General features: G+C 43.4%; 1 protein-coding gene across 3 annotated transcripts in view; it reads left to right on the top strand.

Moving 5' to 3' along the window:
* Nucleotides 1-27,727, top strand: part of LHFPL3 (LHFPL tetraspan subfamily member 3) — a 236,668-nt gene that overhangs the window by 188,376 nt on the left and 20,565 nt on the right. The window contains exon 3 of one of the 3 annotated variants that reach the window (XM_064702880.1): nucleotides 11,918-11,945. The exons of 1 other annotated variant lie outside the window; for it this stretch is intronic. In XM_064702880.1, the coding sequence (XP_064558950.1) occupies nucleotides 11,918-11,934 (17 nt within the window). In that variant the 3' untranslated portion in view covers nucleotides 11,935-11,945. Of the gene's footprint in view, nucleotides 1-11,917; nucleotides 11,966-27,727 lie in introns of all 3 variants that reach the window. One more of the 3 variants, XM_064702879.1, reaches the window with a different exon arrangement.

Below are 27,727 nucleotides of genomic sequence, written 5' to 3'. Positions count from 1 at the left end.
ACAAGGTCCCAGAGCTTGAAGATGAAAAAGATAACTGGATTTTAACACCACTCTTAAAATATCACCCATTTGTGCCCTTGTGGGGATGGACTGAAACCTAGCATGTATTCAAGAAAATTGTCTCAGAAAAGCATTGAGACATCTTCATCAAGCACTGCAGACTCCTTGTCTTCTCTCACCAGCTTGTTTTAAGCCCTCATTATTAACATGTTTTGCCTAATTTCCACTCCAGATATATTTGGCTTCAGCTTTTAAGCATTCATCCTTTTCCACCAAAATCAAGAGCTCATTTGCCTCCGTGAAGAGTTTTTCTCCGTAATCAAGACTTTTCAATCTTTTTGATAAGCTAGACAGACAGTGCTTTCTAAACCTCTCTCTCCCCATTAGGTGCTTTCTGTAGTCCTTGGCTCCCTTTTGCAGTTCTTCTCTGCCTCTTTCCCAGTTTTTCAGCATCCTCAGTGGATACTAAGACCACAGATAGCACTGTCAGCCTCAGCTCCTGCCTCCATCTCAGCATCCCCTGTTTAGCCAGTCAAGGTTTCATTAGCCTTCTGAGTTATTAGAGGACTTGAGGTTTTTTTGTCTTCTCCTTTGGCCTCTAAAGCCTTTAGAGAAAAAACAGCACTTAACTAGAGCAGCTAGTATTTCTTCTTCTGAGGAGTTTAACTCTCTATTTGGCTGTACTTAAAAGCAGTGGATTTGTCTAACCAAGCAACAGGTCTCGTATCGCTGCCTCCTCTTCATCTTTTAAACATAACATCGATTCTTGTGCGAGCTGCAGATTTTATCAGCCACGATCCAATGTAGCATCTGCACTGCTGATGAGCATTTTTAGGTCTAGGAACAATCTCTGTACGTCCCTACTAGGTACCCTGTGTTTAATGATGATGGCTTATTGCCAAATGGTGCTCAGGGAAAGCAGTTCTTCATTTTTGTTTCCTATGTGCTTTATTAAACCTACATAGTGCTTGTTTTATGCCCTGGAATATCAAGTCAAACACCTTAGAAAGTCTTTTATATTGCACATAAATTGCATAAATCCACATTTTATGTAAGCCAACTTGAAATCTGGGGCAGTAGCAGAATGTTTGTCTACACTGTAGGCTTCACTCTATGTTAGTTTGGCAGCTGGAGGAAACCTCCAGCCATAATCTCCAAGAGCCCTGCACAAGCTTATTTACCCTGGCACCCTACCTGCCTCCTTAGCAGCACACTTACAAAGCCAGCTCAAGAGAGAAACCCTTTCACATCAATTCATTAAGAAAGTGATGGCAGTGTTTGAGAGAAACAAATGTAATTTGTTAATCAGTATTTTTCTGGCATTTATAAAGGCATTTACTCAATAATTCTCTTGTCCACACAGAGAGAGGACCTACCTGCAGGAGATTTTTATTTCAGCCTGGACAGGAGACTTGGTGATCTCTGGGGAGTGTTCCCTCCTACCCAAAATCTTAGCACATTGTCAAAGGAGACAGTCTTGGCTAGGAATGAATACCCACCACAGACAAGATCAAGACTTCATCCCCTCCTGGCATTGCAGAGGTGTCCAGGGCAGTCCCAGCAGACTTTTCATTGTGACAGCCACCTGGAAAGATTTAATACAGTAGAAGGGAAGACAAACAATAACTGTCTTCTTGTAATACAAGAGTAGGAAACAGCAGGGGTCCATAGAAATGTTCTTGAGCAAAAGCTCTCCACCCACCAGGAAAGCTGAGCATTTCCTGTGTTTTCCATGCAGAACTCAGTAGTCTTTCATTTCAAATGCCTTCTGGCCTCTATCACAGTCAGTTTTTCTGCATTATATTGGCTTTCCTGGATCCCAAGCTTAGGAACCCATCTCTCTCCTCAAGCTGCAAGCTCCCTACATCCATCCTGCTTTGCTCTAGGAGGGTTGGGTCCCTGAAAGGTGGGTGCTGCAGCATCATGGCTTCATGCTATCACCACTTTATGGATCTAACTCTCTGCATCTGCAAAGGAATGGTGGGATAGGTCTACACTGATTGCTAATTGTCAAGGATTTTATTACTGATTTTCACAATCAAAATCAAAAAAACTAATTCCAAATACCATTTATTTAATATTTCAGTACTGCTATGACAGCCACAGGAAAGTTGATGAATTTCGTCTCCTCTGGGGGTCAGGAATTCCTGAGGCAATGACACAGGTTCTCAAAAACTGCTGAACTGCTGTGCTGAAACTTTAAAGAAAAAAGTGCAACCTGAGGCAGAAAGTACTCACAGAGCATTCCAGTGCAAATTATTAACATTGCAGGTATTTATTATTGACTGCAAACGGGGATGTGCAAAGCACTCAGCAAATGGCTCAGCCCCCAGCCCAGCACTCATGCAGCTGCCTCCCCACTGCACTGGGGCAGGGCTCCTCCAGCACCCCACTGCTCCTTGTGCTTGCTGGCTGTCAGCCGCTGCCTTCTGATGACAAAGCATATTTTGGAATCCTTTTGTTTAAAGCAGTTGGCTTGCTGCAAAGAAATAGGTGAAGTTTATACCTAAGGCATTCCCACTGAGCTGGATGCAATTTTTCTTTGGGTTCCTTTGAAACCTTCCTCTTTAATAGCAGAATTTCAGACTAATAGCTCTTCCCTTTTCAGCCTTTCCTGCTGGAATAAGGACTTTTCTTCCTCCCCATTCTGTCAGCAATGTGGTGGCTGTGAGGAGGAATGCAGTACACAAGACTGGCAGTGGTCAATCTTTTCAAAAGGACTTTTGGGGGACCTGGTTTGAATGGACTTTCAGGAAGAGAATGTCCAACAAAACCTATTCCTGTGTTGATGCACCCAATGTCATTCGGTATTTTTCAGAAATGGGGTCCCAGCATTAAGCAGAAGGCAAGGGTGAGGCTCAGCTCTTCCACCCTGTGTGACCATCCTCCCACCCAGCTCCACAGTGACCCCCAGCCTGTGTGTTTGTGTTGAAGGATGGTCCCATTGCCCCATAGCCAGGGTTTCTTTCCCCATTGCTGTGGGTGTGCTGTACTGACTGGTTACCAGCCCAGCTGTGCTGAGGTGACCTTTACTGCCCTGCACTGTGGAAACTGTTCCACTTTTCATAAATACCTCAAAGTTCACTGCATGAGGGGACTGCAACTAGGGCTTCCTCCCTGTGATGCAAGGAGTAGGAGCAGCTGCTTTGAGTTAGACTCTTTTGTCTGCCTCCACTGGCTGTTACAAAGAATGATATTTTCCTCCCCCCTTCTGCACACAGGTGGTACTTGGGCTATAGTTTCTCTGAATGCTTTATGTTGCAATTTTACCTTTGAAATATGCACCTTTTAGAAGCCCTTCTAAATTCTGATTATATCTCTCTTTCTCCTGAGGAGATGAGGGAACGCACTACTTGTGTCCAAATTACAGAGTTAGCTACCCAGGTGCAACACACATGCCAAGTGGGATGAATAGTGAGAATAGGAGCATGCCAGCAGTCCACGGTCATTGCTGTATATTTCACTCCCTGCACTGTTAGTATATTAAGTTGCTGCTTGCAGAGAGCAGGAATGCCCCTGGGGAAAAAAAAAAAAAGCAAGGAGGGAGCAGGAGTGGCTGTGACACAGCTGGCTTCTGGCAGCTCTTTAGACTGAGCACTCATTCCTGTCCGTGCAAGCCTGCCATTTGAGGGCAGCTGTAGCTGCTCACCTCAGGGCTGAGCTTGGGTTACTGTCTCTGAATGTTTCTGATGATTGCCCACCACACTTGCTAATGATAAGTGCTCAGTGGGGGGAATTTACAGGCATGACTTTGCTGCAAGCAGACAAGGAGCTTGGCTGTGATCAGAGAGAGGTGCTCTTGTCTTGATTGCTGCGTCCCTTGGTCCATGCAGCAAGAGGCTGGTGTCAAACAGTGCTGGCAGCTCCAGATTCTGCCAAAGAAAGCAGAAAGAACCTGGTGGTGTTCCAAAATACAAAAAACACTGGAAGGATGTTCAAAAAGCCTGTGCTGGAATGGCACAGGGAAGACACTCACCCTGTGCAGAGGTGCCCTCCGTGGGCTGGGCCATCCGGAAGAGAAGGACCACAACAGTAGTGCCAGCTTGAAGGCATCTGCTCTCATGGGCTGAAAACTCCCTTGATGTTAATTACAGGGGCCCTGGCATTACAGTTACATATGAGATTTATCCAATATGCACCTTTAAGAGTTTATCTTGATTTTTCATGGCTGTGGTTTCTGATTTATACTAGTTTGAGATCTGAATCTGACACCTTATCTAGTGTGCTGCATACTGATGGTTAGAAAACCTAATTTGTCCTAGAATAGCCTGGTTTTGCAAGAGGACATTGCACAGAGAGCCTTCTCTTGTATAATAATTTTGCTTTAGAAACTGATTACTCATGGTTCCTATGAGATCTGAATTGCAGATATCTGGGGGAGTGTAGCACTGGGATATTTTAGATTGAAATCACTCTGCTATCTGCTCTACTACAGCTCTTTTCCAAAGTAGGCTTTGTGTTATAAATTACTTTATAGATTTGTAAAGCATGACATAGAAACATTATACACCCTGTGAGTGCTTTAAAATTAATTTGTTCTTGAGCGTGTCCATGTATGAATGAATTTGACATAAGCTTTTCAATTTTATGCTTCACTACAGAAAGTGCACACAGTACCAACTGTAAATCAACTGCCACACTCACTGAAATAACTACTCAGCTATGAAAAGAGAATCTGCCCAATATTTAAAGAAGATTTAGATACAAAAATAATAATGTGTGCAAGACAGCTGGCATACTACCTTGGGACTTTGGAATCTAAACCAGTGAGATTAGTAAGGTAACATCAGTGTGCCGATCCTTCAGGTTAGGGCTGTCTGACAGACAGACCAGGAATTGAAGGAAATTAGCTGAGGTCATATTACTGTCTTTCCTTGAGCTGAGTGATCACAAGGATTCACCAGCACCTCTCCTATGAGTGCAGGTAAAGATCACATGCATGGACTGTCACAGAAAGTGGGATTTTCAATGTGCATGATTGATGTTCAGAAGGCGTGAGCAGCATTTAGAAACAGCATTTTTCATTCTTTTATTATTTAAAAAATGCAATTTTGGATCATAAAAATCCTTTATGAACTTGTGTCAAATTCAGCAATAGTGATTCCAGCCCTCCCTTGCCTGGGAGAATGGAGCTCCCACAGCCCTGCTCCAGGGCAGCTGCTGCTCATCCAGGACATTCTGGGGAATGTGGCTGAAACCTGTTCTTTCAGTGTGATCTAATTCAATGTAAATGGCTTCACTGGCCTTTGCCAAGCTAAAATCTGATGGTGCTGTGTCTTAACCATAGGTTGTACCAGATAGAAAACTCACTCAAATATGTGCTCTGCTCTACTTAACTGCTGAGCATTTGTACAGTTGCAATGAAAAGTAAAACAGTCACAGCAGGAGAGCTGGAGAACATCTTATTTCAGGTGACCTCTGGCTGGAGCTAGAGAACATCTCTAGTAAAAGAAGGGCTTTGGCTCAAATCTCTGCGTGTGCAAGAGTGGGTTTTGACCTCAGTGAACGTCTTTTCCTTTGAACACCAGGTCAGGGAAGAATAGCTGCCATGCTTTATTCTTCCACTTTGTGATGCCGGGCTTTTTTTCTTCTACTTTTATACCATGTCCCTCAAATCATGTATTTTGCTGATCTGAAATTAAATTTTTAGAATTGCTTTTCAAAAAGCTGACAGAAATATTTTTTATTTTTTCTGTTTCAGCTATTGACAAAAAAAAATCAATGATTCTTACAGCTGCCATGCTGAGAACCCTCAGCTCATGCTGCTGTGCTGAGAGTCTAGGGAGACCCACAACAAAAGCAGCAACCTAAAAGAGAAAGAAACTAAAAGAGACCTCACCCAACTGCCATAGATATAGGTACTGAAATTCCTGTTGACTGTAGTGATTCAGCAAAGAAATCTTTGTCCTGTATACTACAGGGAAGTTTACTATATAAGACACACACCTCTGAAGCAAAACCAAGCCTTTTGATGGGTGAAATAACTTCAGGAACAGACTTTTAAAAATCATGCATATATGGTAATAATGTAAGGGATGAAAATTGAAGGTGCATTTAAACAGACTAAGCCCAAACTTTGTTGCTTCTCTGAGAAAACAGTAGAAATAAGCTTCAGTTGGGAAAACAAGTAAGAAGAATGGTTTTTATTTTCAATAGGATGTTAAATGCTTGTTCTTATAATAACAGGCACAACATGATGCTTTTAAATAGCTTAGGGAAGGGAGGCTCCAGCACCCCTGCATTGAGTAATTTACCTACAATCATTGATATGTTTTGCAGACAAGAGCTACTCAAATGAAAGTATTATTAGTAGTAGTACCAAGTTCCTACTAAAAACACCCAAATGCTTTTTTTATGGGCATGTATTCATATAACTACAAGTTACTACAGTATAAGTCTAATATTTCCACTACTATTAATAGCTCCCTGCATAAAAAGTTTTGTGGGGTTTTAGGTGTTTCTTTTTTCAAACGTCAATGGGAAAAACTTTTCTCCAAATGTTTGTATTAAAAAATATGACAGAGCTACTTTTCAGCTCAGCCCTTGTATTAATTCTCCCCAGGATGCTCTGGGTTCTGGGAGTACTCAGAGCCTCATTGCCCAGGGCTCTGATGACAGCAATGCACTGCAAAAACCAAGTCAGGGCTCTCTCCTTCTCTTGCCCACCCCTTTCCCAGTCAGCATGTGAGAAAGAGAAAAATGTCTTCTGCTCCTTGCAGGCTCCAGCAATGAAGGTGGGTCTGGCTCTGGAGTCCAGGTCTCCATCCAGCAAAGCTTTTAAGCACACAGTTAATCCATCCCCATCTAGAAAAGTGCAGCTGCATTTTGCCAAGAGAGCCCCAGGAGCACAGGCCAGCCAGGGGATTTATTGTAAATGCTTTGGCGAGCAGGGATGGGCAGCTGGGAGGGACCACAAAAAGGCAACAGCAAAAAGGAGCAGAGAGGGCAGCTCCAGTGGTGTTGGAGTAGCAGGGGCAAGGAGAGCTGAGTCAGGCCATGACTCAGAAAAGCTCACTCCAATTTCAGTGCCTTTGTTGACTCTGGTGTCACCTTTTCCAAGCCACTCCATTGGAGTTAACAGCAATCTCTTTGACAATATCCTTCTGAGGTCTACACAAACAAAGGGCACATTGTGAAAGCCAAATGTCATTATTGACATTATTGGTGAAATTACCTGGTTTCAGAGGTAATTTCCATTATCTCTCCAGAACTTGCCAAAATTTCTTTATTCTGACCATGGGGACACATCTGTGACCTCACATCTTCCACTGCTTCCCACTTCTGCAGTCAGGATCCCATTAGGTCAGGCACAAGGAAAGAGACTCAAGTCAGGGCAAAATGCTCAGATTAATTCTCCAAACATCATGGGCAGATTTAAGAGCAGCCAGGGAAAGTAACTCACAGCCCCTCTGCTTGTGGAAGGCTACACATGCCAATTCATCAATGACCACAGGGAAAAGAGCAGCTTTCAGGCAAGTTAGTTTCAGGAATGGGAATAACTGAGTGTCTGGAAATGAGGGTGAGACTTCGGTTGCTGGGAGTAGAAAATTAACAGGTTAATAAAAAGCCAGACCAACTGAGGATCCCTTTTCAAGAGGCTCTTTGCACTGCCTGGGACCAAAGCCCAGCTCAGCTGAAGAGCAGGGCAAAAATCCAGATGTCCATGCTCATAGTACTCCCCAACATGACATGACAGCCTCTTCCCTTTGGTACATGGGCTGTTAATTTACTGGAACGTTTGAAGCACAGGATGAAAATGTCTCTGATGATCTCAAATGGGAAGCCCTTATTCAACAAAATGCTTCACAGGAAATTTTCTTTTTGGAGAAGTACATACCAAAAAAGTGCTAAAGACTGCATTGTTCAAGACAAATCTAAGAGTTGCTGTCATCTAAAATAAGCAGCTAGTGCACTTTGATGTACAGCAGAAACTTTTTGGATGTTACAAAAATAGCCCCTTGTGTTAATCTGACAGGTCCAGCCCCCTGGAGGTGCACAAAGCAAAGCTTTCTGATGCCTTGCTGAGTCACTACACCACCAGCTCCTGACAGAAAGCCTTCTTCTAAATGTGCCCTGTAGGCTTCACTAATTGCTGTGATGTATAAAATACAGCCTGTAAAGATGATACAGGCTACAGAGGCTGAAAAATTATGTTTAATTATAAGCTACAAAATCTCAGCATCATAAAGATTGTTTCTGTTAGTGATCTGACAAGGCTTCTTATACCTTACTGCAAGATGTCTGTGGCTTTAACCCATCAAGCATTTCAATTTTCCCTCAAAAATAGGAGAATTTCATCTTAAGAAAAAAATTAAACAACTACTTTTTTATACTAAATGTGCTTAACCTAAAGCTTTCTCCCTACTATTTCATAAACACCTTGAGATTATAGAGGCTCAACTAGCTTATGTTGATGAATTTCATGTGATCCTGGGAATACAGCCATTGCACTAGTAATTCTTCTTTTCTATTGTGTTAGGCTTTTTGTAAATAATCTGCATGATTAATGAATGGAGACTAATTAAGAAGAAAGGACATGCTTTACTGTACTATTAAAACTTGTTTATTGTCATAGGCAAGATGTCATCAATATTTCTAGCTGAAATTACTACTTGTGATATAAATCATGCAGAATTTTACTGTAACCATTTAAAAAAAGAGAAAAGAATCACTGGGTACAAACAGCCATATGCAGATTTAAAACTATGTAACCAAATGCATAACGCATCAATGTGTATGATACTTTGGAAGAAAGTACCATATACATTGATGTATGTATGATGTATGTATGTATCAAGTGTGAACTTGGTTATTTCACAGATCTTTCAAATGACAGAAGAATCTCTTTAAACTACCTCCAGAGCAAGGTTACTGTATACATCTAAATGAGACCAGCCAAGTGCTAATATCAGTTGTTTCACTGCAAATATGCACTTTCTTTATTGTCTTTAACAGATTTCCCTAAATTCACAGTGGTAACAAAACAGTTACCACTACCCAAACAGCTGATTTATATGCCAAAGAGCATGGTGGAGTAAATGCCACTCAAGACCAGTTCTATCAACCTTGTTCGTACAAACAATCACATTGATTTAAATAGGATCAATCAAGTCAGCAGGATTCAGTCAGGCAACATCTACATTAGCAAAAGGAGCAGCACTGCAGGAGGAAACAGCTTGTGCTGGGGGCCCAAAGCTTGTGCCAGCAGCGTGGTGCAGAGATGGTGTTATTCCAGCCAACCTCCTGCTTGGCCCCACAGTTGCCTATTAGCAGCTGGAACAAACACAATAACTGGGAAATTCACTTCAGAAACATCCTCCTGATCCCAAATGAAACAAGGATGTGGGCACATCCCCAGGTGGTCACAAGCCTGCCAGAATCTCACATGCCTCATCATGGTTTAGCAAAGAGAAGTCCCTCTGAGTCTTCTCCATGGTGTTCTGTGGTAAACAAGGAGACCCCCAAGCAGGGAATGACTGGAATCTGACTCCATTAATTCAGAATGCTGAACAATTGCTTGATTAAAATTGTATTATATTATAGTATAGTATAGAATACTATAAAGAATACTGAAAGGATACTATACTATACTATACTAAAGATACATACTAAAGAAAATCCCAAGACTGTCTCCAGACAGCCAGGACACAGCTTTGACCCAGTTGGCCAATTAATATAAACAGCCATCTCTGGAATCCAATTAAGAACTCACTTCAGGTAAACAATCTTCCTAACACATTCCACATGAGCAAAAGCAACAGGAGCAGCAGCAAGTAGGGACAAGAATTGTTTTCTCTTCTTCTCTCTGTGCTTCTCCAGGAAAAAACCTGTGAAAGAGAATTATCTCTCTCTCTGCTCAGAGAATGTGAATTCCTTGGTGTTCCAAGGAAGGGGCTGCACATCCCATGTGCTGAGGTGGCAGCACAGACTGTGTGTCCTGCAGGGCTGGACAGGCTGGGACATCCTTGGGTGATCCCAGAGAAAGCTCAGGTGTCTGGGAGAGCATGAGGTTCTTGGGAACCTTCTTCAGTGCTTGAATGAAGACTTGGTTTTTCAAGTATATTTCCTAAGTGTATCCAATTGGTGTCATGCTTCTGAATTTTAACGGCTGCCACCTAATGTGCACAAAGCAGCCTCAGTTCCACTGAACCAGGATGTGCCAGAGGAGGCAGGGAGCCAAGCACGAGTACATCGCTACAAATTCCTGATCATTTGCTCTCACAGTGCAGAAGGACCAAAATAAAATAGGGGAATAGGAAAATGATATCCCTATTACTTGCTTAATAAGATACTTTACCTCATTTTTCCCCAGCATTATATATGAGACAGCTGCCTTGCTTTGTATCTCAGTAGTCATCCAGTGTACCCTTCAGCACCTCTATTTGTTCTATTTTTCATTGCTGAAAGAATGGTAGAGATAAGCCAATGGAGGCACTCCAGTACCAGTATGCAAAATCACAGCTTCCAAGACAGATAGAAATAAAATTCTTTTTTCAAAAAAATGTACGTACACACATGCACAGATTTATTTTTTCCTTACTGCCTATTGTGAATCTTCAGAAAAGTCATTATGTTGATTATTTTCAGCAGGGACATGCCAATCACATAATCAATACATTTACATATTTCCAGCTACTGTATGTAATTTCTCTACTGTATTTTGCAGTTCTTCTACATTAGGCCCAGCTGGAAAATACAGCTCTGGTGGTAGTTTGGCTCTGTGTGATTTAGTAAAGTCCTTAAATTCTTTTCAAAACAGTTTTCAAGTGATAGTGGAACTATTGGTCTGTGTTCTTAGTTAAGAAATTACTGTTTTGAGATAGTGTCTCAAATTCTATCTAGGTTAGTATCTCCTTTCAGGCTCCCCTTGAACAGCAGAAGTTTGGGCCAATTGATTACTCTGCCACTCTCTCAGGAAATAATTGTTTTCTCCATCTTGTTAGGGATTTAAAGCTGTTTAGTGGTGTAAACTGTAGATGTGCAAGTATATTTTTTTCTTGATACAAATCCTTCAGCTTTCAGGTGACTTAGTATCTGCCCTCATCGGACATGAAGGGTTTATGCACTGTGCAAAGTACTGTAAATTCACAATAAATTACAGCAGTAATTATAGGAGATGACTGAAGATACTTTGAGATCCAAAGTCCTCTTAGGTTCCCCTGGGCTCTCTCAGGGTAGCACGGGCACAAGATCTCACCAGAGGAGGCTTCTGTGGGTGCATAACTAAAAGCGCAGTGCATGGCTAACCTTACAATTTAAGCCAAGAGGAAAGTTTGTGCATAGAAAAGGCTTTGGTAGGCTGGGTCTTTCAAATGGTGCCTATGATTTTGGAAGTATAATCAAAACTGAGGAGCAATGTATCAACAAAATCTTGATGTATCATTTTTATTACTGTAATTTCTCACCTAGAATAAAGACTTCTACAGATCTTTCCATATTGAGATGAGAACTGATACAGTTTTATCTTTGGTCTAATTCATTGTAATGATTTGTAGGCATCTGTTTTTTAATTTTGCATCTTTATTCAAATATTTTTGAAGCAGACAGGTTAACACAGTGTTTAAAATTGCTCACTGATCAAAAGGTATTACTGAGTGTTTTGATTCTGACATGACAACAGAAAAATTTATCTTACTGACAGCAAAATTATTTACTTGTTTATGTGTTTATTTATGTTCTGTCACTATTTCTTCCTCTGTTAATCCCAGTTTTTTTCATCTGCCTCCTTAATAATCCATTGAATTGCTTACCTGGCTTTCAGAAATTCCCTGTCTGGATAAGTTGAGGTAGAAGCCTGAACCATTTACACTCTCCACACTACATCCAATAAAGAGCTTGTTTACAAATTATACTATGATGTGCAAGATCTCACTTGATTATACCTTAACTATTCTGTTTTTCCCTCCCTACCTCACAGATGATGGAAATGCTTAAAGCAAGTGCAGGTAGTATGACCCAGACTAACGTAAGTGTGAGCATGGCACCCAGGGACGAGCTGTGAAATGTCTGCGTGCTTCTGCCAAACGCGTTGCATGGCTTTCTGCTCTTGTCTCGTGTTTCTGACATAGGCAGCATGTTCAGCAACATGTAAGCGTTTCATTTGATATTGATATTCCAGCTCAGCTTTGGTTTTGTGGAGTCTCAACATTCTGCCTTTTTGGTAGCTTGTGGCAGCTGCTAGTGGCAAATCCGCGAGCTGTGTGTGTCATTCCTAAGTGACCTTCAGAGGTACCTGCTAGGATGAGGACCTCCCCGGATATGGCTGTTCAGAAATCTGTGGTAGCGGTGTGGAAGTGTGCAGTTCAAACGGGTCAGGAGCAGAACCAGCCCTCCTGTGCCTTCCCTGGGAGCCCAGCCTGCTCCTGGTGCAGCTGGCTCCAAGGACAGCTCTGCTTCTGCCAGTGCTTTGTGACTCTCCTGTTGTCAAACTCTTGCTTCATGTGGCAGATGACACATCTGAATTACGAATGTTGTTTGCACAGTATCTGTTTAAAAAAGGCTGCTATGAGCAAATACAATGTTTTCCTGTGTTTATATAGTCCCTTTAACGTTAGTGTATGTAAAGTTTATGAAGGGTGAGACTAATCACAGCAGCTTGAAGCACACTTACCCACATGGGTCTTGGGGTGCTGCCTGGTATGGAGAGCAGAACTCAGTTGTTCCCTTCTTGGGTTTCTTTCCTCATGGGATTTTCATTCATATTTTAAGCGTGCGGATGGGGGGTTTTGGCATAAGTCTGATCAAATATTGACCAGGTTGCTCAGCAAGGTGGTATCACCTCCATCCTTGGGGATCCTCAGAACTTGACTGGACATGACCCTGAGCAACCTGCTCTGTTTGGACCTTCTTTGAGAAGGGAATTGGAATACATGAAGTGCCTTTTACTTAGAGTTGTCCATGATTCTACAGTTTCACGACTGTACAGGTGGGGAGTAGAGTGAAGCCACCAAAATAGTTTTAAAGCCGTCATTCAAAACCAGACCACCAGAGATCAGTGTTCTGGTGAATGGTCCACTTTCCTGGATAATAAAATGGAGTTTGTTGAATGCTGGTTATTACTGTCAGTATATCCAGTTCAACCACTTGCAACTGAGCTTACACAGATAGATATTTGTTTTTTATTATGCAACAAAAAATATGTGTTGTGTGATATCAAGATGACTTATCAGAAACATCCCTACTTTTGAATTACTGGAGCTATGCCAGCTGACACTGCCAGCTGTCTACATGATGTTTTTATAGCTCTTCTCAAGTTTCCCGTGTAAGATCCCTACCTCTGTTCCTAAGACATTAATGATTAGACTGTCAGAGCTGAGAAAATCCACCTACTGAGCAAGGTCACCTTCGCTGTTCTCAGTAACAAAGGAAAATGCCAGGCTAACAAGGCTCAGGAAGTCCTAATTAACGTCAATGGCAAATTCAAAGCCAGAGAAAAATAGGGCTGGCAAAACAATTCTCTCTAGAGCTAAGATTATTTTTTTTAGCCATTGTAAAAGAAGCCTGGAAGCTGTATTTTCAAATATGGTTAGTGCTGGGGATGGGTTGCAGAAAAGAAAGGGAATCAATAAGGGGTTTGTGATTCCTGCCTCCTTCTCCTCAGTGAGTTCCTGCCAGCAGTCAGAACTCTGAGACTCAGCTGGGGCCCTGAGGCAGGAGCACAGTACATCTCTGTTCCCACCTGCCAAAAACTCACCATGCTCCTTCTTCAGTTTGGCTCCCAAATATTGGGTCTCCTCAGGGATGCTGGAGCCATGACATACACAGAGCTGGGCCACCCCACAACCTCCCACCTCCTCCCCTTGCTGCCAGAAGACCCAACTTCCCTCATCCTACACAGCAAAAAAAACCAATGGCCAATCTACCCACAGTTTTGGGTGAATGGGTGTCCACAGACCATATTTTATAGAAGACAGCTCACAGATCTGTCTCTAGCACCACTGAAGGATCCTGAATTTGTCTTTGAGTCTTGTGAAATAGTCCATCTTCCCAAAGTACTCTATTAACCATTCTTACTCACATTTTCTTCCCCTAAATTATTCTTAGTTCAAAATTCAGATTCCCTGAATTGGGCTAATCCTCTTGATTGCCACCTCCCTCCTCTCAATGCTCTGACCCTCATCGCAGACTTGATGGAACCAGCTCAGAGTGTCAGGTGTCTCAGGGTGTCTCTCAGACACCTTATCTGGCAGAGGGCTCCTAAGTGCTGCAACATTTCACCCTATTCATTTGTATAATCTGGGGTTTTCATGCTGATGTCCTTACTCAGGCATCTCTGGTTTCTGTGTAAGCCCAGTTCTGCCAGAAGAAGCTTGGTTTCCCCACTGATTTCCTTCTATTCCCAGGATGTCCCCAGCTCAGTTCTCTTAATTTATAAGTGTAAGGGAGCAGTCCATAAATGAGAGTGGTTTTTGTTTTCAGTGCCTATATGTCGGTAATAGCACCTGCAATCATGTTTTAAATTCCAGAAAGAAATATTCAAATCAGATATGATTATCAAAATTCCCACAGTCTTTTCAGCAGTGGGGAAAACAAAGAGAGGAAACAATTTCCTAAGGGTGTTGTGACTTTCCAGTGTTGGAAAACCCTAGGGATACATTATTCAATACCATCAAAAGTGACATTGATGCAATTAGCCTACCTTGGGACAAGAAGTGGTCCACATGACCTCCTGAGGTTCCCTCCTGCGTGTTTTTTTATCATGCTGTTATTTTAATGATGATAAAAGCCTCAGCAAAAAAATGCAATCATGGTTCTAAATTGTGTGCACGTATGAGTGACTGACAGCAGGACACAAATTCAGTGGTAAGGGTGGACAGACCTGAAGAAAACCACTGCAGATTCTGGAATGTCATCACCTCCCACTGCTTCTGCCCCTTAGGGTGACAGCAAGCCAGTGTTACACACTCAGCCAGCCTCAGCAGCACCCAAGGGACAGGCACTGGGGCCCACTGGCTCTTGCTCCCCTGTGTTCCTCTGCAGACCCTCTTGTCTCAGCTGCCTTCCTCCTTGAGCCTCAGAGCCTCCAACCTTCACCAAACCCTGCAACACAGGGTTTACCTTTCCCAGTTACAGCATTCTGGGCAAATGACAGGAATCATTTTTCTAAAGGCCTTCAGGGCAGTTTGATTCCCCACATGAAGGTTAAATCCTCAGAAAATTACTCGCAGAATGTCACCATTGATCCAAATGGTCTTCTACAATTTCATTCACCCTTCAGCCACATATGTTTTTGACCATGTCAGATGAGGAGACTGGTTCCTTGCTCTGGTGGCTTCTCTCTGAAGTCTCAGCTACCATGACACCCTCAGTGCTCCCCAGGCAAGCCCAGAGCTCCTCACACTGATGCTGGGTGGCCTCAGACATGTCCACACTGCTGCTGCTTGCAGCTTCATCTGCCCCACAAGAGCACTAAGCAAAAATCAGTGCTCTCTGAAAGGGTCACTGCCTGCCTCACTTGCCCACTGTTGAGTTGCCTCTGTAACCCTGCACCACAGAGCCAGGCATGCCTTCAGCAGGACATTTCTTCTCTTATGTCCTCGTCCCTGGCTGTCCTTTGCTGCTAGATCCTTATGGTATCTCTGCAGGGTCTTCTGTCCTGACATTTCCATTTGCCCATCCCTCATTCAAGCTGCCATTGCAGTGCCCCTTCTGGGGCTCTGGGAGCCATCCATAACAAAAAGGGGAACACAGCACTTCTTCCTCTGCCCCCTGAACCTGCTGTGCTCAGCCATGTGCTGATCCTCCCCAGCACTGCCAGCTTTGAACTCAAAGTCACATTATTCAGGGAGCAAACAGGTGTCTCTGTGTTTATCACTGGAATGCTTCACTTTATCACTGGAAACTTGTGTGTAGGCACAGCTCTCCCTTCCCTGAGGCTGATGCTGCTCACAACCCCAAAGAATGGTGCTTTTTAACTTCAAGCAGAGGCACACTCACTCGTTCACTGCTGAATGTGTGGCTATAACTCAAGCAAGGAGTGCACTCCTGGGCAGAATCCCCACCCCATCCAGCATATTAATATGGCTCCAAGGGGTGTGCAGGAGCTTTATGCATGTGGGGACTTGAGACTGAGCCCAGCAAAGCACATTGTTTCCTGGAAGTGCATAAGGAGCCCTCACAAATTCAGCAGGATGATCCATGGACTGAGAGGTGTGCTCTTATCTAAGTGCTTTCCTGGCTGAGGGCCACAGACTAGCTTGCTCCTGAGAGCCCATGGGACAGCTGGGAAAGCAGAATCTGCCCACTGAAATACCAATGCCTTTCAAAGACCATCCTGATGTGTGAAAATTGCAAGGTTTTTTATCAAAGACATCAAAAAGCTCAGCAGACCTCAAGCTTCCTTCCTTCAACAGAGCAGTTTTAATCCTTCATTAGGGCTGGCCAGCCTTTCTGTATCATGTGTCCCCAAAATGCCAACATTTCCCCATGTCCAACAGCCACCAGACAGACCATGAGGATCTAAAGCAGGACAAAGACCTTGGGGCTGTTCACAGACAAGAGCAGAGTCTCTCCCCACAGATGCTATGGAGGACAGCTTGGCTGGGCTTATGCAACTCCAAATCCTGCCCTACCACAGGGATTCCAGTGTCAGGTGGATGCTGTCAGTGCCATGGGGACCAGAGTGCTTGGAAACCATAAATAAACTATTCATCAAACATAGCCAAAGGACTGGAAATTATCCAGTGTTAAGGGTTGGATTTGCTGTATATTTTAGGCTTCCTTCATAGTGGCAGATGTGACATCCCTTCTCTGCGTCCAGACCGCACAAAGAATACAACAGGCAGAAACCCAGCCAGACCAGGAGCCTCTCACAGCCTGGCCATACATTAAACTGGCAAGTTATTACACATGAGCTGAGCTAGCACAGGCTGATGCTCCTGCACACACTGCCTTACCTGTCTTCCTGACGACAGCTACTTTGGATTTTCCAGTCATTCAACGTGCTCATCTGTAAGAACATTTTCTTATTTCTTAAGATGCAGACCTCTTTTGTAGTCCTATTGACAATCATGCTATAAACATGAGACTTCAAGCACTCATCTACTCAATCACAGCATTTTCAGCAGTAAATGATCCTCTGAAATTCAGACTAGAGACAAAAAAGACTCTCTACTGGTGCTCATGCAATCAGTTTTTTCTCATTACAGATTTCTGTTTCATATTAAAATGTGCACTGAAAAATATACCTCTTGCTCTGGAACCCATCTTTAACAGACTTGAAGTGGTATAAAGGGTAATTAATAGGTTAGACCCATCTCTAACCTCTGTGACACAATTACTAACATTGCAAAATCCAACAATATTCCCCTGTTGATGAATCTATCTGTCATTAATTTTGGTCCTTGCTAGAGAGGCAAGTGGGGTTAAAGGCCAGGAGACTATATACCTTTGCAACTCCTTTTGTCAGCCAGCAAAAAAAAAAATGAAAGTAGGGAGTTTTTTTCATTTTGGAACTGGCTTGGGATACCCAAAGCACCACTATCTGATGTTGAGGAAATAGAGGAAAAAAAAGTTTCACTGAAATGAAGACATAGAGCTGTCTTCAGTCTATTATATATTAAGGGGAGGGCAGTCATTCTCCAGAATGCCTGAAGCCAGCTCTGAAGGCAGAGCTCATATATCCTCAGAGGTGTTGAACTCAGATCCACTTTGAGGGGGAGAAAATATTGCCTCTATCCAGTTCATGCCAGAGGAGATCTCAAGAAGTAAATCAAAGGAGGACACTAGGGACAAATCTTTGATAAAAGCATATCAAAACTTTGTTTAATTTGTTTGCCCTGCTGTTGTAAAGCAGACTCACCAGAGAGAATATGATCTACAAATGGAATATGTTACTAAATCAGGACACAACTTACTGGAAGGATGAGTAATGATTTCATCTAAGTCATTACATCCTCCTATCAATAGCATTTCTCTGCAGGGAACATGCTCACCTCCAGCTGAATATCATATAATCCCTGTGGGAGAGACTTCAGTAGGCTGACTCAAGGCCATGACACACCAAACCATCCAAAAAACCAGGGGGGCAGATGGTCCCTTGTTGAGGTCAGATGTGGATAGACATATACACTTTGTGGTATGTTCAATATCCAGCACGCATCCCCTTCAGTTTGTAAAACTTGATTCTGCCCAGGTATGTGGGAAAGGGCCACTTGTTAGGACAGCAGAGAGAGGGGATGATTCTCCTGGAACCAGGCACAATCATGGACACTGTGACCTCTGAGTGTGACACCCACCCATGGGATCACTGTGCCTTTCAGACTGGACCAAGTGACAGGTGGTTCTGCACATGCACATCTCCACCCTGCTAAACTTCCACAGCAAACATCTAAAATCCTCAAATCCTGCCCAGGCAGCTTCTCTGAACAGAGCAGGATTAATGGGTTAATGCTGGGACTCAATGGCCTTAGAAGTCTTTTCCAACCTTAATGACTCTGTGATTTTAAGAGTACATGTGTATGGGAGCTGCAGTGGGTGAAATACCAGAACCACAGAATGGGTAATGTTGGGAGGGACCACAGTGGGACATCTGGTCCAACCTCCCCGCCCAAACTTGAGCCCCTTATCTCACTGCACATGCCTACCCTGTTTGACTGTATTGGTGAACCTATTAGCTTCTGTATCCAGGCAGCACACACCCCCAGTGCTATTTTCAACATTATCACCATCCTCTTCTCTCCAGACTGATGCTGTCATTTAATCCCACTGACATTCCCTCAAGAGCATCCTACAAAATTATCTGTTACTATTTGTTCCCACAGTAGAGCCATGATAACTTCATCCTCAGTTTTCACAACTTTCTCTGTTCTAGCCCTCTTAATGCTCACCTTGTCTTCCCTCAAAATGTCACAACTAAAATCAATTCCTAGCTTAAATTCTTTAGCAAACCACACTAAATCCTCTCACTGTTTCACCTTCATCCTTTTTGTCAGATTTGTGGTCCAACCTCTCAAAGTTTTCCATAAAACTACTTCTACAGCTATTCCTGCTTTTCTCCTCCTTTCTCCTGAGATGCTTGTTTCCTTTTCTCTGTGTTCTGCCAGGCCTCCTGCAACACAAAACCTCCTCCCTGAGTGCCACCACGGGGAAGGTCAAATCATACCAGTTTCCAAGTTTTCCATAGGTTTTCTCAGAAAATCAGTCTTGTCTGTGCTATTTTCAAATCATCCCTTGATGTGCCACCCACAGCTCCTGCCTCTGGTGTTGAGGTGTTGCCTTCAACGGGACACGAGCAGTGACTCTCTTGCTCTCTCCTCCTCTGCACCAAGCACAGGGAGGAGGAATCCATGCCCTGCCCAAGTCAGCCCTGCTTGAACTCAGCTCCCAGTAAACCAGAGTCAGTCTTTGTCTGCCATTCATTTTTGTAGCACAGGATCTACAGCCCATCCTGAGTTAAAACCATCCTTTCTGGGGAGGAGATGCAGCTGCTGCACGTTTCCTGCCTCCATTCTGTGGAGGAGCATTTTATGAATATGAAGAGTATTTTAAATGCCTGTGAAAGACCTGGCATTACATTGAAGTTACAGTGAGGAAAATTCCCTTTGGAAAGGAAACTATGGTTGAGATTTGGGTAGGGAAAGCCAGACATCTGGCTATGTCTACACCCAGATTTTTTTTTTCTTCCCCAGTGGAAAAATAAAGGAATGTGACCTGAGAAGCACAAGATACTGTCAGAGTAGAGTCTCTTGAGCAGAGGGCACACTACCCACCATCCAGAGGACATTCATTCACCTCACCTTGTGTATGGTGCTCAGGCTGAGAAAGAAATTTAAAAATATTTACCATATCCAAGCAGCTATTTCAGTTCTCTGACTTTGCCTGACAGAAGCCGCCTCTGAAGCAATTAATACATCCATTTTCATATTCCTTAAAGACAATATTCATAACAGATTAGAAAGATCAGAGATGCCACAAAGATTTCTAAATAACATGAGTTAGTTGTGATTAAGTATATCACTGTAGAGTAACAAACAGACTTGTCAATTGCATATCAAAGTTAATAAACAAAAAAAAGGCGTACTGATGATTTAAGAAAGAACGTACAAGAGTAATTCATTCAAGTCTGTAAATCAGAGTACTGGTTGGTAGCTGGCAATTTTTGGGTGCCCTTCATTACACTTAAAAGTTTAAGTTGTTAGAGCCTGGATATTCATGTGGGTTTTCTGCTGGTTTTTTGTAGTTGTTGTTGGTTTGTTTTTTTTTTTTTTTTTTTTTGTTGTTTTGTTGGGCTTTTTGTTGTTATTTTTCAGTTTGTTGTTTTGTATTGTTTGTTTTGGTTTTAGGATGAAGATGCTGCAAAACTTGCATCCAAAATTAGAGGGCTTGAAAGGGCCAAATCCATTTTGCCAAAGTCACCCATAATGGACATAATATCCTGCAGCTAAGATTGTCAAGTCAATTGTAATAGGTTTTCAAAAATGTTTCAATACATGCACAAGTAATAACTTTACTGAATTCCTTGTAAATTCTATGACTAATTAATTATAACTTGTATAAAATAATTTGATGCTCTGTTCACATGCTTAGAATTTAATTAATTTGTAGGTTGAATTCCCCTAATAATAAATGTTTCTCCATGATCTTGGTGCAGAGCCTTGTAACAGTGCACAGCTTTTCATCAGCTTTAAAGGCAAGTCTGTCACTGACAATGGTAAATTTTACTGAGCCCTACAAGAACTGTCTGCTTCACATAACCTTTGATGAGCATCTTGTACAAACAGCAATAGGCAGTATTTATAGGCTGCCCATGTGAGGGAAAGCACAGGTAAATAGCCAATGTCACTTCTCAGGTGGAAAATTAAAAACAAAAAAATCGTACTAATTGGCTGAATATAGTTCATCCTAGTGATGCGCTGGGCCCTACAGTGTCCTCTTCCTACCTGGTGGTTTAGGAGCTGTTTCTCTAATTAGATAATCCTAAAGATTTAATCCAGCCTTTTTCAGGAACAGTGAACTCAGTCAGTAAAATATGTTTTTAACCATTTCTGATAGAAACATGCTGAAAAAAAAATAGTATTTTGCTCTGAAGAATAAAAAAATAGGGAACATATATTCCTTTGTTAGGATTTGATGAATTGTGTGCCATCATATAATAATACAGTTATGTTTCTTGCTAAGTGCAGCAGCTGTCTGGAGGAACCCAATTAGGTAACTTGGCCATTTACTCAGCTAGTCAGTGATCCTCATTGCTATTTTCCCTCATCATCCATGGTGCACCAGAAGGTGCAGCAAACCATTTCCACAATTTTCAAAACATCTCCCTCTCTGCTTTGGAACAGGGCACACACAAGGTCACTGCAAACAACACTGGTGAGATTGCAGGAACAGCCTTTTTTCCCTTCTAAACCTAAAGCCACACACACCACTTGAAAAATTAATGACTGACTGGGTGATTGTTGTCTCCTGGGGAGTTTGAAGCGAGGTCAGTGCTTGTTCACCCTCAGGAGAGGAGGATGGTTTAATGGATGACACAGTGCCTCGGGCTGCAGCTTCAGGACACTCAGGCAGCCACATCCTGGGTGACCCAGACTTCACTTGCCTCTAGCTCCCTGTCTGGGATTTTATGTGCTAAAAAAGTTCACAAAGCAAATGGATATATTCATGGCAGAAAGACTTTCAGGACCCTTAAGTGCAATGATGTCTGTTGGGCTCCCAAATTCCCCCCTCCAATTTGTTGGAGGGTACATAATTTTGAGGAAACATTCCTATGCCTTTCTCTGCCTTTCCCTGCATACCCACTGCTAGAAAAGGGTATGGACTGAGTAGACTTCTGGTCTGACCTTACACATGGAAGGTGAGAGCTTTGTTTTCACCTGCCTGTTTCGGGGAATGCCTGTCTCCAGGCTCCTGTGGCCACCCTGGAGCTGCTCCTTCTCATGCCCCCACACCCCCCTCAGCCCTGTACTTACCACAGCATTTATTCCACCACAGTTTTGCCTTGCCATGCTGCCCCACCACAGAGCAGGAGTTCCAGGAGTGTTGGCTCACCACAATATGCTTAGTTCACAAGCCAAGCTGAAGTCTCTCTCACTCCCAACACTGTGTCACTTCTTTCTTGTGCAGCGGATATCTCTGTTTTACTGACCTGCACAACACACAGAATTATTGGCTGGAGTTACAAAATATATGAACTGATACAACAACCAGTTTCCACCAAGGCTGCAGGGGAACAAAAAAAGCTGTAACTTGCTGTAAGAGCCACAAGCTCCATCAGAAAACAGAAGATTCTACATAAGGGAAGCACGACACGTAACCACTTAATAAAACAACCCCAGCCCACCAGGGAACCAGCAGAATTTACAGACATTGTGCTGGGAACAGAAATCCAGCCCTCACAGTCAGCACAGAACTATTAGCAAACACACAGAGCAGTTCATATTTTGAGGTTGTTCTAGCTTTATTTGTGTACCTTGATAGGTGACATTTCCAAGACACTACGAGACTCTACAGAGCTGGACGGATTATTAATAGTGAACATGCAGCTGAGCTGACATGACAGAGAAATAAAGAAGTGAAGTTCACATAGTCATTTATGCAGGCAAGGTTATTCCCCAAAGTTTTTTAGCAGCCTCCCAGTCCCCTTCAACCAGAGACAAATGCCCTGTGCTAACACCACACATAGGAGATCTGTAAACCTACCTCTGACTTGACTAAAGATGCTTTTTCCCAAGTCTATTTTCTCATTTGTTCCTATTATTGCAGCTAAATGTGGGTAAGAGTTTTCTCCTGGGTGATGTTCCCAGCAGGTATTAACCTCCTATGGAGTTTGTTCTTCAGTGGCTCACTGGCTCTCAGCCACAGGGAAACCCAAATGGTCTCCTGATGGCACTCCAAAATCCTGCAGGGCAATCATCACTGTCCCTCCTCCCAGGCAATCTGTGAAGGGCTGTGGGCAAGGAGAGAGCCACAGCCAGGCCTGCAAGGGGATAAATGAACACATTTGGAACACTGAAGTAGGAACTGGACAACAGGTTTCATTAAAACCACAGCTGGATCTGCTGGTGACTCAGTGGATGCGCTGACTGTAAAGGGAGTTGAAAGGGCTCTGGAATGACACCTGAATAGGTGAATAGGTGAAAAGGTGTTCCTGAGAGCCCTGCAGACAGCTCAAGGGAGGGAAAGCCCTGATGGCCACACATGGAAACAGCCTGTGTGCTTGGAGCCCTATTGCAAAAGGCACTGAGGCCAAACCCTCCTCCCCAGCACTGTGCTTGCCCTCCCCAGCAGAAGCACAGGGAAAGCCCAGCAATTCTTAAAGCTGCTGTAATCCAGAATGAGACAAATGGAGGGGGAAATGCACTAAACTGTTGTTTCAGCAGCTGATTGTTTTTGGTTTCTTAGCAACTGTGGGAAGAGAAGCTGCCTGAGCTCTGAGCTGTCTGGTCAGATCCAGCAGGCATCCCTCTGTGGAGGACAGCCCTCCTCCTCTCTGCTCATCTGCAGAGGAAACCACAGCTGGTGGAAGCCTGCCCTAAACAGGGAGACAGCAAACAAATCCACCAAAATAGATGAACAGGCTTGTCCCCTTGTCCTTCTCTCCACTGAGGGACAAGGGAACAAGCTGGCCAGCAGAGTCCTCAAGGTGGTTGTTTCAGATTAGAGTCCTCAGAAGTGGAAAGGTTGTTTCAGACTAGACTGCTTTTCATTTTAAAGAGCATGGGAAAGATGAGGGGATCTTGCACTAACAGCTGCAGCCAGTGGTGTTCCCAAGCTGCACCAAAAAAGGAACTGCAGGAGAGACCTTGGGTTCTCCTGTGCCTCAGTGTCAGGGCCGGGTTGGAGGGCAGCAGGAGGACACTGCTGTGGCTGCAGCCATCACTCACTCCAACCCTGCCAGTGAGCCTGAAAATGAGCCTGATGGCTTGGTGCAGGAGTCCTCAGCTCCTCTCCTGGCAGTGCAGGTGGATCAGTCACAGCATCTTCAACAGGCTCTTTTGAGAACACTGCTATTGAGTGCATGAAAGGCTGTTTATGGCTGTTTTCCCTGTCATCAGCAGTGTCAGTCTCCTGCAAGTCCTTTGAGCAAATCCACAGAGAGGAAGGGCTGATTTTTGAAAAAGGGTTTCACATCTCTGTAGGTGTGTGTTCTGGAGGTTTCAGCATCAGTGCAGGGCTTGTGTGTGTCTGTATTGGAGCAGCCATTTCATTGTTTTGGTTTTCAGGGACAGTGTTTAAATCATTTAAATTCGTGTCTGTTACTGACATACTGGCCATGCTCATTGCTAATAGCTTATTTCCCTCCACACCAGCACTATCTCATTCATTCACATATAAGTATGAGGATGTTGACCTGTAGTTAATCCTACACGTCCCTGACTGTTAATTTAATGACTATTAAATATTAATGGGAGCAGAGAAGGGAAGTCAGATCACCTTTTCCACAGCTTAGTGCCCCTGTCACCAGGCTACAATGTCATCCTTGATCTTGCTTTTTATATTCCCTTTCTCCCCAGTTTCATTTACAGGACAATGAAAGATACATTTTAGAAAATGCTTTGTAGTCAAGCAGCTATTGCAAGGATTAGAGCTGCACCAGGATCTCTCATTCCTAGGCAGATGTTCAAATTACCATGCTGTTGGTTAAAAAAGGAGGTGAATTTTTTCCCTTGAATCTGGGAAAGGGCCTGACACCCTGGCTCCTAATATGCTAGAGAATATGCTAGACAAGGGGAGGATGCTCAGACACCCATGACCTAGATGCTCCTCCTGATGCTGTGCAGGAAATGCAAGGAGGGGTGTGGAGGGTGTCTGGTGGTTACAGTTCTCCCCTGGCAGGGGAGCCCATGGATCTACCAGGGTGTTCCTGTGCCCAGCCCAGTAACCAGAGCACAGCCCAGGCCCACGGGGGACCCCGAGGCTCTGTGCAAACCCCGGCAGTGCCACTGCCCTGTGCTGTGCCCAGCCTGGGTGGGAAAACTCTCCTGACCAGTCTGGAGTACAGAGGGGAATCCCCCTCCTAGAGGAGAGATTGAACATCTCTTCTCAACTCCAGATGGGTGTTACCATGTCAAGCTCCATCACTTTTGGTCATGCTTCAGCACAGAAAGCCATGTCCCCTATGTCACCATCCACAGAATATTTCATTTGCCCCTTTGGACAGTGGGGACCAGGGATGGTGCTGCTCTTTCTCTACATCTTTTGTTCCTCATGGTCTTTTCTTTTACATCAGGCAGTTGTGACTGCATCCTTAAAACAGCCATGTCTAACTGCTGGAGGTATTTGTCTGTGCTTAAATCTATGTATCTTCATATGATTATATTTTTCTGATTATAAAGCTAATGAGATAAAGCAGAAATCAATCAAAGTAGCTGGGCTTGAAGTGCATTAATACTTAATGCTACCTTTTACTATTGTAATTATGATTTATTTACTTTTTTAATTGCTATCTGGTTTGCTTATCTCTATGAGAGACACTTCTCAAGAGTGTCTTTCTGACTATAGTGTTTTATTTTTACAGAAAAATGCAGGCATTTAGTGAGATGGAAATTACTTCCTTATTATTTAAAATTAATTCAGCCTGTCAAAATGAGCTCATTGCCATGCACAGTGTTTCCTTTTTAATTCAGTCTCAGCCTTTCTAGAAATTGAAATTCTGTGCTGAGACAACATACATAGCAGACTTTTTATACATATTAAGCCTTACATATTAGGAGGATTAAGGCCACATATACATTTTAGAATAGGATACATATAATTATAAAACAAATTTTGCAGCAGGGATAAAAGAATGTCAGTTTTCCATTGGTCTTGTAAACTGCTTTGCTAGACAGGAATGAAGCTGCAAGAATGCCTGATGGGAATAAAAGGGACCCTCCTGCCTGCTCCTTTAGGACTCTAACTTTTGCTAAATCAGGACAAAAGTAGAGGAAATATTTGCATATAAATAATTAGGATGCCAGTGCTCTCTTCTTTGCTCTGCTTGGAATAAAAAAGAAGAGAATAGAAAGCAGAAAAGGACAGAGGAGATTGAAACCTGTGATGGGTATAGGAAAAGATAACCTTAATAAATGGGAGAAAATTGCCTGTCACCTGCAAAGGGAGCAATGGAAATAAGGGGGGAAGGGAGACAAGTTTCTGACAGCAGCATCCCACAGGGGTTTCCTCAGGATGAAGAATCGATTAGGAAGGAGAGAGAGAGAAGAAAAGGGAGCTTTAAAAGATCTTCACACTTCCCACTCTGTCCTCTGAGCCGCTCTCAGTTCCCACTGCTCTCCCTCCTCTCAGCAGCTGGATGGGTTTGTGGCAGAGGTTCAGTCCTCTGGAAACAGCCCAGTGTGTGAGGAACCATCCCAGGCACTCAGCTGCACTGGGCTGGTGTCCTGTCACACCCCCTGGAAAGAGAACAGCAGCAAATGAAGAGTTTGGAATGGAGGGAGCAATCAAGGAAAACTGTTACTGGGGGAGGCACCTGGAAAGATTGCCATTCCCATAGTAAGAAGATGACCATGGAAATCATTTTTGCATTCACTAACTGAATTTAAAAAGTAGTTAAATAATTTCAATAGGTTTGGGCATACCATAGGCAAGACATTCAGTGTCACTCCTATCTCCAAGAGGGATGATGTGGGGAGCAGCACACACGGCAGTGTTACCTCAGTCCTTGGGCAGGTCATGGAGTAAATAGTCCTGGAAATAATTTCCAAACACAAAGGACAAGAAGCTGATTGGAAGTAGTCAGCCTGGACTTACAAAGGGGAAATCACACCTGAGAAAACCTGAAAACCTTGTACAGCAACATGAGTGCCCCAGGGGCCACAGGGAAAGCAGTGAGGGGCATTGTTCATCTTACTTCAGCAGGGATTTTGGGTGCTTGCCATAACTTCACAGACGAGGTGATGAAGGGCTGAGTAACTAAACAGCGAGGTGGACCAAAAACTGGCTGAAGTGCCAGCATAAAGGGCTGAGAGCAGTGGCATAAATTCCATCTGGATGATACAGCAGATAAAAAACTGGGATAAGTGTTGAAGTAGCAGAGGGTAATGCTGCTATCCAGAGGCGCCTCAACAGATTGGAGAAATGGCTAGATAGGAACCACAAGAAGTTGGGATAACCCCAGTCCTGCCACTGGAGAGGAACAAGCCCACACACCAGAATGCACTGTGGGGCACCCAGCTGGAAAGCAGCTTGATAGGAAAGGACCTGGGGTTCCAGAGGGCACCAAGCTGCCTGTGGGGTAATGATGTGCCTTTGTGCCAAATCCATTCAGGATCCTGCTTTCAGCACTGGTGATTCCTGCAGTGCTGTGCCCTGTGCTGGACTCCTCAGTGCAAGAGAGATGAGGACACGCTGGAGGGAGTTCAGTGAAGAGCCAACAGAATGAGAAAGGGACTGGAGCAACTCTCCTGTGAGAAAAGGATTAAAACCTGGTGTGGTGGTATTCACAGTGGTCCCAGGATGAGGGAAGAGATGAGAATCTTGACTCCATGTTTCAGAAGGCTGATTTATTATTTATTATATATATTATATTAAAACTATACTAAAAGAATAGTTTTTCCTTCATCAGAAGGCCAGCAAGGAATAGAAAAGAATGATAATAAAATCTTGTGACTGCTCACAGCCTCGACACAGGTGGCTGTCGTTGGTCATCAAATGAAAACAATTTCATATGCTGGGTGAACAATTCTCCAAATCACATTCCAAAGCAGCAAAACATGGAGAAGCTGAAGCTTCTCAGCTTTTCAGGAGAAAAGATCCTAGCAAAAGGACTTTTCATAAATATGTCTGTGAC

Source organism: Zonotrichia leucophrys, chromosome 1A (genome assembly GCF_028769735.1).
Source record: "Zonotrichia leucophrys gambelii isolate GWCS_2022_RI chromosome 1A, RI_Zleu_2.0, whole genome shotgun sequence".
Lineage (NCBI taxonomy): Eukaryota > Metazoa > Chordata > Aves > Passeriformes > Passerellidae > Zonotrichia > Zonotrichia leucophrys.
The sequence above is the reverse complement of the archived record's forward strand: the minus strand, read 5'-3'. Positions and strand labels throughout refer to the sequence as shown.